Source organism: Oryctolagus cuniculus, chromosome 6 (genome assembly GCF_964237555.1).
Source record: "Oryctolagus cuniculus chromosome 6, mOryCun1.1, whole genome shotgun sequence".
In the NCBI taxonomy this organism is placed as follows: Eukaryota; Metazoa; Chordata; class Mammalia; order Lagomorpha; family Leporidae; genus Oryctolagus; species Oryctolagus cuniculus.
The window spans coordinates 79,802,005-79,818,184 of record NC_091437.1 but is presented as its reverse complement, the minus strand read 5'-3'; the positions used below and the strand labels follow the sequence as shown (position 1 = coordinate 79,818,184).

General features: G+C 38.3%; 1 protein-coding gene across 1 annotated transcript in view; it reads right to left on the bottom strand.

The window, feature by feature from the left end:
• The window catches only part of RP1 (RP1 axonemal microtubule associated), a 315,423-nt gene that overhangs the window by 191,941 nt on the left and 107,302 nt on the right, over positions 1-16,180 (bottom strand). Inside the window, exons 13-14 of the mRNA XM_017341307.3 lie at positions 5,680-5,783; positions 2,859-3,032 (exon numbers count right to left, since the gene is read on the bottom strand). Of these exons, the coding sequence (XP_017196796.3) occupies positions 2,859-3,032; positions 5,680-5,783 (278 nt within the window). The remainder of the gene's footprint in view (positions 1-2,858; positions 3,033-5,679; positions 5,784-16,180) is intronic.

Genomic DNA, 16,180 nt, shown 5'->3' with positions numbered 1-16,180 from the left:
AATACTTAAGTAAATCTTACGTGATTTTTAACTAAAAAAGAAATGCAAAGCTCTTGGAAGTTAATTAGAATCTACTAACACTGTCAAGAAATGGATGAAAGAAAAATATCAAATCAAAAAGACAAAATACAAATGGTGAATAAATGAAAGGTAATCCACACTAGTTAAAGTAAAAAGCTACAACTGGATGTTTATTCTTCTAGAAAACAGCCAAAGGTTTTATCTTTCAGGATTATTATTGAACATGGTGGTCAATGAGATGGATATTTTCTTAAAATGTTAAAAGGAAGTAGGTAGCAAAATTTAACCCAAGAGGTCTGACTGTTGCATCAGCTTCTGAGAAACAACCACTAATCCCTTAGAATATGCCTAATAGGAGTGATTTTGTTTACCTGCGGGTCTTGAGCCAGCCAGGTAGAAACAATATGACCTAGGGAGGGGGCTTTGGATCACAAGATGTCAACATAATACAGGCTACGCAGGCTGCTAAGTAGATCTGCGGAGCTGGAAGCACCCGCAAGCCACCGGCCCCTGTCTCATGTGTAATTCTCTCTTACTTGCCAATCAGAATGCTGCCTTTCCTGGGATGCTTGTTTCATTGGGATGTGGGAGGAAAATACCATGTAAATATGCATACTGGGCTCTATGTGGAATTTTATGGAGCATCATAAAACTTTCTGGTAGCTTTATGACTGTGGAGACACCCCTCCAAGCTCATAAAAGAGGCCAACAACTGGATGTAGCTCCCTCTTCTGCCGGTGACCACAAGTGGAGAAGGTACTAACAACACTCTTGCTCTCTCCATTGCCCCTCCGCAACTTCCCCTCCTGGGCCCACTTCTAACTCATTATGGGTCTCTCTCTGTGTGGCGCAACCCATGCTCACGTGTGTGTGTGTTTCTCATCTTTTAAATAAATGCTATCACTTTGTGTGTACCTTATACATGTCTGTACTTGGAATGCTGCTCTAAGTAGAAGGCAGGGCCCTGGGAATAATTAGTATCTCCACTTGCCACACAAACTGACTGCCTGATAGGTGCTTAGAGCCTAAGCCACATGGACCCCCCTACATGACAGAATCCCAATAAAGATTCTGGACACCAAGGCTCGGGTGAGGTTCCCTCCTTGTCAATACTCAGCGTACACCATAACACATCAATGCTGAGGAAGTAACTGTGTCCTGTCTGCATAGGAGAGGGAAAATGGAAGCTCCACGGTGGTGTTTTCCCTAGACTCGCCCCAAGTGTCTCCTGGCTCAGCAGATCTTAATTTGTATCCTTTGTCAGAAGCAATTACTGAGAGTATAACAACTTTTGATGTCCTTATGGTACAATATTAACTCCTGGTAGTGGTCTCAAAGGTCCCCATGCCTATGGCTTGTGTCAATGAAAGTGGTTCCCTTTAATTTCATAGTTGGCTTAACTTGAACAGATATTGTTACATTGCTGGCAACCACTGGCTTGTGGGGGGTGAACGACAGCATGTTCCTGGAGTCTTAAAAGTTTTATATTCTGACCTGTAAGTTCAATTTCTAATTTTCTAAGCTAAGAAAATAACAGATATGATCAAAAGCATATGCGCAAGTACATATTGCAATATCACATGTGCAAGTGTCAAAATGAAGAAAATAAATGTTCAACAACAAAAATTACATAAGTACATATATACCTCCATATGTTTGAGTATTATTTTATTAACTTATTTATCTGAAAGGCAGAATGACAGAGGGAGAAACACATATACACATAAACACACACAGAAAGAGAGAGAGAGAGAGATCTTCCAGAACATTTTTTTCATTAACTCATTTATTTGAAAGGCAGGATGATAGAATGAGAGAGAGAATCTTCCATTCAATGGTTCACTGGTTTACTGGTTCAAATGGCTGCAATGTTTGGGGCCAGTCCAGGCCAAAACCAGAAGCCAAGAAATCCATCCATGTCTCCCAGGAGGGTGCAGGGGCCCAAGCACTTGGGCCATCTTCTACTGCCTCCCCAAGAATATTAGTAGGGAGCTGGACTGGAAGCAGAGCATCCAGGGCTCAAACCAGTTGGCTCCTATATGGGATGGAAGTGTCATGAACGGAGGCTTAACCTACTGCACTACAATGTCGGCCACAGTGTTTAATATTATTGAATAACATACTAAGATTTAAAATCATGATGTTTCAAAAAACAATGTGAAGAAATGTTTATTATATAGGAAGTTCAAGAAGTTTTAAAGATATATAAGCTGTGGTTGGAATCATGGCCTACCATTTAATAACTATGCTATACTAACCAAGACTCTTAATTTCCCTGGAAATCTTTCTCTTCTTAAAAATACAGATAAGTCAGTATTTTTATGATTAAATTTAATCTTGTATGCAAAATATCTGGCTCAAAATAGACAAGCTTACAAATTAGAATTATACTAATATGATAATAATATGCCAATATCACAAATACTATAAAAAGGGAAGTGTAAGTATTATTAAATTATCATGCATGCATAACACTCAAAAGGGTATAAATTTTAATTGTCAAGAGAGTCAAAATATATATTTGTTTGATTCTCAAATAAAAGATTCTCGAACTGTTTATTAAGAATCCTCACATCTGTAGTTTCTACTTCCGAATTCAATTTGATATAGAATGTTACATCTATCACAGTTTCATTATGGCTAACACACAGTTTCACTGTGGCTAATATGAGGTCCCTATTGCCTTTCAAAGTCCAAGTAAACAATGTTAGTAGGCATCTCTGCCATCTAGTGGAAAGAAATTTTATTACTGCATTATGACACAATCCAAGAATTTAACAGGCTAAAGAAAGTAGATATTTAACAATATAATTGTTATTGACTTAACTCCACTTTACCTTCACAAAAATCACAAATTCTTTTGAAAGGTCTGCAAAGCCTGTTGATTGATCAGCTGTTTTGGTATGATGATCAAAAGAAACCATGTCACCAGGAACCCTTGCTGATTGAAGAAGTGCACAGCGGTTGGGCTGATAAAGCACCCTTAGCTCAGTGGCAGCTGCACCACTAGCCTGAAAGAAAATGAGAAAAAGAAAAAGAAAAAAAATCACTGAATTAGCAAGATAAAACAGTTAAATTTAAAATGTCATAATGTTATGTGTATGTACAGGTCTACTTCCCTGTCTAGAATTCTTGTATTATTTACACAATCTCATGATTTTGTAATTTAGTTGCTTTTATTCCCTATAGCCTTGGTTTCAAGGACTTTCTTCTCTTGATTTCTCAGAACCCACGGCAGATTGTTGGGTAGTAATCTCTAGTAGCAGAACAATTTAACAACATGTTAATTTTTGTTTTATCATTATTCATGTTACATTTCTTCTTTTTTAAATGTTTAAAATTTATTTGAGACTAAAAATTGAGGGGCAGGCATCTGGTGAGCAGCTAATGCTTACATCCCGTAATGCCTACACCTCATTCAGAATCCCTAAATTCAAGTACCAGCTCTGCTTTTGATCCAACTTCCTGCCAATATGTACCCTGGGGAGGCAGAAGGTGATAGTTCAAGCAGTTTGGATCCCTGCTGCCCACACGGGACATTCAGACAGAGATGTGGGCTGCAGCCTTTGGTTTGGTCCAGCCCCAGCTAATGGGGGCATTTGAAGAGTGAACCAGAGGATAGAAGATTCTCATTCTCTCTCTGTCTCTCTCTCTTTCAATTAAATAAAGTTAGAATCATGGTTAACATTTTTTCTTTCAAAAGATTAATGGGTAGGCATTTGACCTAGCAGTTAAGATCTTCTATCACATATTGGAGTGCGAGTCTGAGTCCTGACTCTGCTTCCCATTATATTATCGAGCTAATGCACACCCTAGGAGGTAGCAGGTGATGGATAAACTGGTTGAGTCACTGCCACCTATATGAAAAACTTGATCCAGTGTGTGACTTCTAAGCACTTGGAGAGTGAACCAATAGACAGGAGGTCTATGTGTGGGTGTTGGGAATGGGTGAATTCTCCCTGACCTTTAAAACTTAATTAATTAATTAAGCAACTTGAGGAAGTTACACTACAGATAGCCATTCTTGGTTTAAGAAGGTTTGAGGTTCTATCTCACCCCTTCTTAGTTCTCCAGAGAGTCAGTGGCTCTTGAATGCTTGGACTCAAGACTTTAGATGTATCAAGCTCAGTGAAGTTCCATTGGCAAATATGACAACAGAGCAACAGAGCTGTTTACCTCCAATAAAGCACGTGACACCAGTGACCAGTGTAGACCAATGTTTTAAAGGCTCTCATCAGATACTCTGAAGACCCATACCAGGCCTAACAAGATGCAGCTCAAATAAATAAGATTGAATCTCTCACTAACCCAGAACAACCTAGTGGGATAGGAGCAGCTTAAAAGTATAATTAATTTGATTTTCATGGCCAGCGCCGCAGCTCACAAGGCTAATCCTCCGCCTTGTGGCGCCGGCACACCGGGTTCTAGACCCGGTTGGGGCACCGGATTCTGTCCCGGTTGCCCCTCTTCCAGACCAGCTCTCTGCTGTGGCCAGGGAGTGCAGTGGAGGATGGCCCAAGTACTTGGGCCCTGCACCCGCATGGGAGACCAGGAGAAGTACCTGGCTCCTGCCATGGGATCAATGCGGTGCGCCGGCCACAGCGCGCCAGCCACGGCGGCCATTGGAGGGTGAACCAACGGCAAAGGAAGACCTTTCTCTCTGTCTCTCTCTCTCACTGTCCACTCTGCCTGTCAAAAAAAATAAATAAATAAAAAAATTTAAAAAAAATATATAATTAATTTGATTTTTATAAAAATATGTTAAGAGTGAATCCTTGAATGCTTAATTCAAAAGAGTAGATTCCATAACGAACACATTCATATTTATTAAGCATTTACTACAAGCAGATTCTGCATTGATCACAATGTGCTTCAAAATACAGTACAGGGTATGTTACAAAGTTCAGAGCAGAGTAAAGGCTTCACAGGAAGGTTGACTAATTAATCATTTGGCCTAAATTACGTAAGTTTTTTTTAATAATTTTTATCCTTAATGTAACACACTATGAGTTAAAATTATTATATAATATTGTATAACACTATATAAGGAAGCCAAAATATGCATCAGATTACTTGTGTTTAATTCCTGCTTCCATACTTGCTACCTTATGACCCTGGGCAACTTAGTCCTTCTATACTTCATGTTCCTCTTCTATTAAACATGAATAATGATGGATTCTATCATAGAGAAGATTTAAGGCTTAAATACTAAAATACATATTAAGCATTTAAAACAGGACATGAGTGGCCTCATTTTATGAAGCAGATAACATGCATGCATTTGAAAGACACATTCAAATATTAAAAGCTGCTTTTCAAATCTAGACTAAGCAACATAAAGCAAAATTAAGCAATAAAATGACTGTTTTTTCTAATGATATAGTACCTAAAAGGACCATAAATATGTCAGTCTGCTTTTAGAAGATCATTATAATTTTGGATGTAGCACAGAATTCAACTTTTTCTTGTCTAAATTTCAGGACCATTCGTGCATCAGAATCTTAAAAACTGATCAAATAAAACAGAACAATTAAAAGTATAAATAGAAGCTAAAAGAAAATACAATTTGATACTTTTATAAAAGTATATTATGCAAAAATATATCATATATAGATGAAATGCTATTGATAAATGATGAAGAGAAAATTTACTGCTCACCATTCCAGTGACAAGGCCATTATCAAGAGCAAGAGAAAGATGTCTCATCTCATGACTTTGGAAAATGCATGTGTTTCCTTTGTTGAAAATGACATCAAAGAAACCTAGAAAAACATTTTTTAAGTATTAGCAAGTAATTCATGATTTTAAAGCTTTTTTTCTTCTTCAATTATATACTAAAATGTGCTAATAATACATTTTAAGATAGTTCACAAATGTTTTTAATTAGTCCAAAGACAAAATTCTTCTACAGAGAGTTGAGAGAGTGTTCAGATTGCAGAAATTTGTAATATAATGTGTATACTTGTTTGTATTTCTTCTGCATATGTATGACGTATTTGAACAAAATGATTGTAAAAATAAATGATTACTTTAACCATGCCTTATTTAATTTCCTAATGAGTTGCCTCTGAGTGTTGTACATACATGGATTATACAATTATATAGCATAAGAAACACAATAAACATAATATAGAATCTGCAAAATGACTGAATGGTACCAAACTTAGATTTTCTAAAATGAATCAACCTTCCTTACCATGATCAACACAGCCCTTTTTTTACAAGCTCAAAACTTCGAACTTAGCAAATATATACCAAATAAAACATTATTATGGTAGCTCTTGGGTAATTTAGATTTCTTAACTTCCAATTATTAACATGAAATTATTCATATACTTGCTTTAATTATCCACCTTATTGTAATCTGCCTATTCATCTAGCATTAACAGATATGATTAATGAATTCTATCTTTATCTTTTTATTGCAACTAATTATATGGGTAAATATTTTCAGTTAGGAATCAGTTCTGATGCAAACAACTCCAAAGTTTAAAAAAACTTCACTGTGTAGTTCAGCAATCATATATTTATTTAAAGTCATACCTCAAATAAAAGGTTACTTTGGAGGGAAAAATTTTTTTTAAATAAAAAAAATTTAAAAAACTTATGGATACAGAAAAAGAAGTGTTAAGTTGGAATTTTATAGCAATTGGTGACTACATGAAGAAACTGAAGTGTCACTATGTTCCTAAATCTGTATATATGAAATATATGAAACTTGTATGATTAAATAAAATTTAAAAAAAAAAGAAATTGGAAAGGAACAAAATAAATGAGCTATCAATGCATCTCAAGAACCTAGAAAGACAACAACAAACCAAACTCTAATGTAGTAGGAGGAAAGATATATTTAAATTAGAAAAGAGATTTAAAAAATTGAAACAAAAAAATATGGAAGGTCAGTGAAATGAAAAGCTGATTTTCTGAAAAAAAATTAACAAAATTGGTAAAAAAAAATTGGCCCAACATACAAAAAAAGAGGAAGACCCATATCAATAAAATTAAAGATGAAAAAGAAAATGTAACAATAGCTACCACAGAAATAAAAAGAATCATAAGAGATTACTACAGTGTGTTGTAAGCCTACAAATTGGTAAACCTAGAAGAAATGTATAGATTTCTCAGACACATACAACCTAACAAAATTGAGTCATGGAGACATAGAAACTTAAACAAACCAATAATCAGGATGGAAATTGAATCTGTAATAAAGACCCTCTCAAAAAAGAAAAGCCCACAACCAACCAGCTTCACTGCTGAATTCTACCAGACATTTAAAGAACTAATTCAATTCTTCTCAAGCTATTCACAACAACTGGAAGGGAGAGGCTCCTCTCAACCTCCTTCTATGAAATCTATATCACCTTAATTCCTAAACCAGAAGAAGATACAATAGAGAAAGAGAACTATAGACCAATACCTCTGATGAGTATAGATGCAAAAATCCTCAACAAAATGTTAGCTAATCGAATTCAACAACACATCAGAAAGATCATTCACCTGGACCAATTTGGATTTATTCCTGGTATGTAGGGATGGTTCAACAATCACAAATCAAAGTGATGCATCACATTAACAAACTAAAGACCAAAAACCATATGGTTATCTCAGTAGATGCATAGAAAGAATTTGATAAAATAGAACATCCTTTCATGATGAAAACTCTAAGCAAAATGGGTATAGAAGGCACATTCCCCAATACAATCAAGGCAATTTATGAAAAACCTACAGCCAGCATCCTACTGAATGGGGAAAAAGCTTGAAAAGCTGGAAGAATTCCCCCTAATATCCAGAACCAGACAAGGATGTCCACTCTCACCATTGCTGATCAGTATAGTCCTGGAAGTTTTAGCCAAAGCCATTAGGAAAGAAAAAGGAATCAAATGGATACAAATTGGAAAAGAGAAATTCAAACTATCTCTATCTGCAGATGACATGATTTTATACATAGGGGATCCAAAAGATTCCACTGAAAGACTATCGGAAATCACAAAAGAGTTTTGTAAACTGGCAGGATATAAAATCAACACACAAAAATCAATAGCATTTGTATTCACAGAAAATGCTATGGCTGAGAAAGAACTTAAGGTCAATCCCATTCAAATAGCTACAAAAAAATTAAATACATTGGAATAAATTTATCCAAGGATGTCAAAGTCCCTATGATGAAAATTACAAACATTAAAAAAAAAGAAGACATTAAAAATGAAAAAATCTTCCATGTTCATGGATTGGAAGAATCAACATCATCAATATGTCCATACTTCCAAAAGTAATTTACAGATTCAACATGATCTGAATCAAAATACCAAGGACATTCTTTACAGATCTAGAAAAAAATGATGCTAAAATTCATGTGGAAACTCAAGAGATACCAAATAGCTAAAGCAATCTTATACAACAAAAACAAAGCTGGTAGACCACAATACCTGATTGAAGACATACAACAGGGCAGTTATAATCAAAACAGCCTGGTATTGGCACAAAAACAAATGGATAGACCAATGGAACAGAATAGAAATGCCATGGAAAGACAAGACTCTGTGGGAAGAAAAAAACCCTACACGGAGTATCTCTGCGAGCCTCAGAGGAAAGGAAGGGTAATCAAAGAAGGAGGCACTCTTCTCTGAAGGGAGAGGAGAACATCTCTTTGCTTATGCCCGTGTCCAAATAACGATGGAGCCTATGGTCACAAAAGGCCTCCATAGCCCTGGCAGTCCACGACAAGAGCCTCGGATGATCACTGATGTTATAAAAAAAAAAAAGTGTTAATTGTTAAAGGAACAACAATAGTCACTGTGCACTTGCTCCCCAGGTAGGACCTCTGTCCCTATTGAATTGCAATATAAGAATCGACTGCAAATTCTCTCCCCAAACTATACTCTATATGTTGTGTGTGGTCATGGGGTCAAATTGTTGAAATCTATGATTAGCATAGAGATGGTCTTCTCTATATAAAGTCGTACTAAAAATGATCCATAATGAAGGAGATGGGAGAGAGAATGGAAGGCGGGAAGGGAGCGGGGTGGGGGACATGGGGGAAAGAACCACTATATTCTTAAAATTGTATCTATGTAAAAATTCATTCATTAAATAAATAAAAAAAGAATAGAAATTCCAGAAATCAATCCACACATCTATAACCAACTTATCTTTGATAAAGAAGTTAAAATCAATCCTTGGAAAAAGGATAGTCTCTACAACAAACAGTGCTGAAAAAACCGGATCTCTGCATGCAGAAGTGTAAAAATAGATCCTGGAACCGGGGGCGGAGCCAAGATGGCGGAATAGTGAGGGCGCGCACCGATAGTCCGGGAAAATTTAGTTTAATAAAAGGGGAGTTAACGGTAGCCTCAGAAAAAAGAACCAGGAAAATATTGCAGACGAAACTCTTCTGGATCCAGTGGGCGTGAATCGGAGGACCTACTGGGAGAACAAGGTCGCCCACCGCGCGCGAAAGCCGAGCCGCAGGACTGAGCCGCGGGACCGAGCCGCGGAAGCCGAGCCGCGGGACTGAGCTGCGCAACCTGCAGGGTCTGCGCGCAAGTGCTCGAAGGGGAGTGCAACAGCGGGGAGACTTGGGACGTCCAGGGCTCCGAGTCCACACATCAGCGCTTGAAGGGGAGCAGACCTGCGTGGAGAGTGTGGGAGCCCACAGTTCGGGACACCAGCGGCAGACTCAACACACCAGCGCTGGAACGCGAGGTGAGCCGAACCTCAATAACCCGAGACACTGGCAGGCAAGCAGAGAGAGGAGACTAGAGGGAACGACCCCCGGGGGGGGGGGGACTTCACCAAGTTAACTGGAAGAGAGAGAGAGGGAAAAAAAAAAAGGTGACTGGTACGGACACGGGTTTCTCTCTCTCCGCTCACCTCTCAAGGGCGAGCAAGACAAAGAGCAGGCGCCATCTTGGACATACGTCATAAGCAGAGCAACCTCAGGTCTGCACCGGCCCTGAGCCTAGCAGAAAAACCTGACTCTGGGCGGGGCGAATTAACAGGAGATTAGAACCTAGTAAATTTGTGGTGCTACTGAACTGAGACTGTGAAAAAAGAGACGGTGGGGGAGAGAACTCACGGAATTCACGTGAGCACTCTCCAGAGACGCTACAATTCCGTAACTTTGGCAACCCAGTGGGAGACTGAAGGAGAATTTGAGCCCACTCCGAGGGCCGAACAGATTCCCTGTGTGGTCCTTGGGAAAGAGCTTCCGATCTCTGGCTCCTGTGGGTATATCATTTGCCTGCTAACTACCTCCAACTTCGTTCAGCTGTGCAGAATAACTTCCCTTTTGAATCAAAAAAAAAAAGAGAGAGAGAGAGAGAGAGAGAGGTTTACCACGCCCAACCTGGGAGTGTCACCTTTGGCACACCAAACAGAGCTCTCAGGCCACACCCATCTCAAGCCCTAAGGCTCCATCAAAAACAGATAGTCCACTTAATCTAGAGTCATAGTATAACAAGAAAAAGCACCACAGTGAAGAAACCAAATATCTCCAATATGACAAATAACAAACGCAAAAACCAAGGTAATAAAAACAAGGAAGTCACCATGAAGCCCTCAAATGAAAAAGACACCCCAATTCAAGATTATGAGGATGATGACATAGAAGAAATGCAAGAAGCAGATCTCAAAAAATTGATAAGAACATTAAGAAGTTCTCAAAAACAAATTCTTGAACTACAGAAATCCTTAATGGACAAGATAGAAAATCTCTCTCGTGAAAATGAAATATTAAGGAGGAATCAAAATGAAACGAAACAACTAGTACAACAGGAAACTGGGATAGTGACTGAAGTGAAGAATTCAATAGATCAAATGAAAAACACAATAGAGAGCCTTACAAACAGAATGGGAGAAGCAGAAGAGAGAATATCGGACTTAGAAGACAGAGAACAGGAAAGGATGCAGTCAGACCAAAGAAAAGAAGAGGAAATTAGAAATCTAAAACATATTGTCGGGAATCTTCAGGATACTATTAAAAAAACCAACATTCGGGTTCTAGGAGTTCCTGAAGGCATGGAGAGGGAGAAAGGATTAGAAGGCCTTTTTAGTGAGATATTAGCAGAAAATTTCCCAGGTTTGGAGAAGGACAGAGAAATCCTAGTACAGGAAGCTCACAGAACCCCTAATAAACACGACCAAAAGAGATCCTCACCACGACACGTTGTAATTAAACTCTCCACAGTGAAACATAAAGAAAAGATCCTAAAATGTGCAAGAGAGAAACATCAGATTACTCTCAGAGGATCTCCAATCAGACTCACAGCTGACTTCTCATCAGAAACTCTACAAGCTAGGAGGGAATGGCGAGATATAGCCCAGGTACTAAGAGAGAACAACTGCCAGCCCAGAATATTATATCCTGCAAAGCTATCATTTGTGAATGAAGGTGAAATAAAGACTTTTCATAACAAACAGAAATTGAAAGAATTTGTTGCCACTCGTCCAGCCCTGCAAAAGATGCTTAAAGATGTGTTACACACAGAAACAAAGAAACACGGTCATCAATATGAAAGAAGGTAAAGGAAGGAAACCAAGGAAGGAAAGCTCACAGCAAAAGATCACAGGGAATTCAAAGCATATATTAGAACTTATCTTTGGCAAATGGCAGGGCAAAGTTACCACTTATCATTAGTCACATTGAACGTGAATGGCCTGAACTGTCCAGTTAAAAGACACCGTTTGGCTGATTGGGTTAAGGAACAAAACCCATCTATTTGCTGCTTACAAGAAACACATCTTTCCAACAAAGATCCATACAGACTGAAAGTGAAAGGCTGGAAAAAGATATACCATGCCAACAGAAATGAAAAAAGAGCAGGCGTAGCCATCTTAATATCAGACACCATAAACTTTACCACAAAAACCGTTAAGAGAGACAAAGAGGGACACTACATAATGATTAAGGGATCAATTCAACAGGAAGATATAACAATTATCAATGTATATGCACCTAACTACAGGGCACCGGTTTATCTAAAAGATTTGTTAACGGACTTAAAGGGAGACTTAGACCCCAATACAATAGTACTGGGGGACTTCAATACTCCACTCTCAGAAATAGACAGATCAATAGGACAGAAGATCAACAAGGATACAGTAGATTTAAACGACACTATAGCCCAAATGGATCTAACAGATATATACAGAACTTTCAATCCTACAGCTAAAGATTTTACATTCTTCTCAGCAGTACATGGAACCTTCTCTAGGATTGACTACATACTAGGCCATAAAGCAAGTCTCAGCAAATTCAAAAGAATTAGAATTATACCATGCAGCTTCTCAGACCATAAAGGAATGAAGTTGGAAATGAACAACTCAGGAATCCCTAGAGCATATGCAAACACATGGAGATTGAACAACATGCTCCTGAATGAACAATGGGTCATAGAAGAAATCAAAAGAGAAATCAAAAACTTTCTGGAAGTAAATGAGGATAACAGCACAACATACCAAAACTTATGGGACGCAGCAAAAGCAGTGTTAAGAGGGAAGTTTATATCAATAGGTGCCTACATCAAGAAATTGGAAAGGCACCAAATAGATGAGCTTTCAATTCACCTCAAGGATCTAGAAAACCTACAGCAAACCAGATCCAAATCTAGTAGGAGAAGAGAAATAATTAAAATCAGAGAAGAAATCAACAGGATTGAATCAAGAAAAACATTACAAAAAATCAGCCAAACGAGGAGCTGGTTTTTTGAAAAAATAAACAAAATTGACACCCCATTGGCCCAACTAAATAAAAAAAGAAAAGACCCAAATCAATAAAATCAGAGATGAAAAAGGAAACGTAACAACAGACACCACAGAAATAAAAAGAATCATCAGAAATTACTACAAGGACTTGTATGCCAGCAAACAGGGAAACCTATCAGAAATGGATACATTCCTGGACACATGCAACATACCTAAATTGAACCAGGAAGATATCGAAAACCTAAACAGACCCATAACTGAGACAGAAATTGAAACAATAATAAAGGCCCTCCCAACAAAGAAAAGCCCAGGACCAGATGGATTCACTGCTGAATTCTACCAGACATTTAAAGAAGAACTAACTCCAATTCTTCTCAAACTATTCAGAACAATTGAAGAAGAGGGAATCCTCCCAAATTCTTTCTATGAAGCCAGCATCACCTTAATTCCTAAGCCGGAAAAAGATGCAGCACTGAAACAGAATTACAGACCAATATCCCTGATGAACATAGATGCAAAAATCCTCAATAAAATTCTCGCCAATAGAATGCAACAACACATCAGAAAGATCATCCACCCAGACCAAGTGGGATTTATCCCTGGTATGCAGGGATGGTTTAATGTGCGCGAGACAATCAATGTGATACACCACATTAACAGACTGCAGAAGAAAAACCATATGATTATCTCAATAGATGCCGAGAAAGCATTTGATAAAATACAACACCCGTTCATGATGAAAACTCTAAGCAAACTGGGTTTGGAAGGAACATTCCTCAATACAATCAAAGCAATCTATGAAAAACCCACAGCCAACATCCTATTGAATGGGGAAAAGTTGGAAGCATTTCCACTGAGATCTGGGACCAGACAGGGATGTCCACTCTCACCACTGCTATTCAATATAGTTCTGGAGGTTCTAGCAAGAGCTATTAGGCAAGAAAAAGAAATTAAAGGGATACAAATTGGGAAGGAAGAACTCAAACTATCCCTCTTTGCAGATGACATGATTCTTTATTTAGGGGACCCAAAGAACTATACTAAGAGACTATTGGAACTCATAGAAGATTTTGGCAAAGTAGCAGGGTATAAAATCAATGCACAAAAATCAACAGCCCTTGTATACACAGGCAATGCCATGGCTGAGGAAGAACTTCTAAGATCAATCCCATTCACAATAGCTACAAAAACAATCAAATACCTTGGAATAAACTTAACCAAGGACGTTAAAGATCTCTACGATGAAAATTACAAAATCTTAAAGAAAGAAATAGAAGAAGATATCAAGAAATGGAAAAATCTTCCATGCTCATGGATTGGAAGAATCAATATCATCAAAATCTCCATTCTCCCAAAAGCAATTTATAAATTCAATGCAATACCAATCAAGATACCGAAGACCTTCTTCTCAGATCTGGAAAAATTGGTGCTGAAATTTATATGGAGGCACAAGAGACCTCGAATAGCTAAAGCAATCTTGTACAACAAAAACAAAGCCGGAGGCATCACAATTCCAGATTTCAGGACATACTACAGGGCAGTTGTAATCAAAACAGCATGGTACTGGTACAGAAACAGATGGATAGACCAATGGAACAGAATTGAAATACCAGAAATCAACCCAAACATCTACAGCCAACTTATATTTGATCAAGGATCTAAAACTAATTCCTGGAGCAAGGACAGTCTATTCAATAAATGGTGCTGGGAAAATTGGATTTCCACGTGCAGAATCATGAAGCAAGACTCCTACCTTACACCTTACACAAAAATCCACTCAACATGGATTAAAGACCTAAATCTACAACCTGACACCATCAAGTTACTAGAGAACATTGGAGAAACCCTTCAAGATATTGGCACAGGCAAAGAGTTTCTGGAAAAGACCCGGGAGGCACAGGCAGTCAAAGCCAAAATTAACTATTGGGATTGCATCAAATTGAGAAGTTTCTGTACTGCAAAAGAAACAGTCAGGAGAGTGAAGAGACAACCGTCAGAATGGGAAAAAATATTTGCAAACTATGCAACAGATAAAGGGTTAATAACCAGAATCTACAAAGAGATCAAGAAACTCCACAAAAACAAAACCAACAACCCACTTAAGAGATGGGCCAAGGACCTCAATAGACATTTTTCAAAAGAGGAAATCCAAATGGCCAACAGGCACATGAAAAAATGTTCAAGGTCATTAGCAATCAGGGAAATGCAAATCAAAACCACAATGAGGTTCCACCTCACCCCGGTTAGAATGGCTCACATTCAGAAATCTACCAACAACAGATGCTGGCAAGGATGTGGGGAAAAAGGGACACTAACCCACTGTTGGTGGGAATGCAAACTGGTCAAGCCACTATGGAAGTCAGTCTGGAGATCCCTCAGAAACCTGAAGATAAACCTACCGTTCGACCCAGCCATCCCACTCCTTGGAATTTACCCAAAGGAATTTAAATTGGCAAACAAAAAAGCGGTCTGCAGCCTAATGTTTATTGCAGCTCAATTCACAATAGCTAAGACCTGGAACCAACCTAAATGCCCATCAACGGTAGACTGGATAAAGAAATTATGGGATATGTACTCTTTAGAATACTATACCGCAGTAAGAAACAACGAAATCCAGTCATTTGCAACAAAATGGAGGAATCTGGAACACATCATGCTGAGTGAAATAAGCCAGTCCCAAAGGGACAAATACCATATGTTCTCCCTGATCGGTGACAACTGACTGAACACCAAAAAGGAAACCTGTTGAAGTGGAATGGACACTATGGGAAACGGTGACTTGATCAGCATAGCCCTGACTGTTAATGAACAACTTAATACATTATCCCTCTTAGTAGTTTTTTTGTCTGTTCTACTTAATATGACTGGTTTAATTCTGTAATTAATACACAGTTATTCTTAAGTGTTGAAATTTAACTGAAATGTGATCCCTGTTAAACATAAGAGTAGGAATAAGAGAGGGAAGAGATATATAATTTGGGACATGCTCAAGCTGACTTGCCCCAAATGGTAGAGTTAGAAACATACCAGGGGACTCCAATTTAATCCCATCAAGGTGGCATGTACCAATGCCAGCTCACTACTCCAAGTGATCAATTTCAGTTCACAATTGATCATAATGAAAGGACTAAGAGTCAAAGGGAGCACATAAACAAGTCTAGTATCTGCTAACACTAACCGATGGAATAAATAAAGGGGAGAGTGATCCAACATGGGAAGTGAGATACTCAGCAGACTCATAGAATGGCAGATGTCCTAAATAGCACTCTGGCCTCAGAATCAGCCCTAAAGGCATTCGGATCTGGCTGAAAAGCCCATGAGAGTATTTCAGGCATGGAAAGCCAAGACACTCTGGCAAAAGATCTCTGTGAGTGAGATCTCAGTGGAAAGAACAGGTCTTCAAAGAAGGAGGTACCTTTCTCTGAAGGGAGGAGAGAACCTCCACTTTGACTAT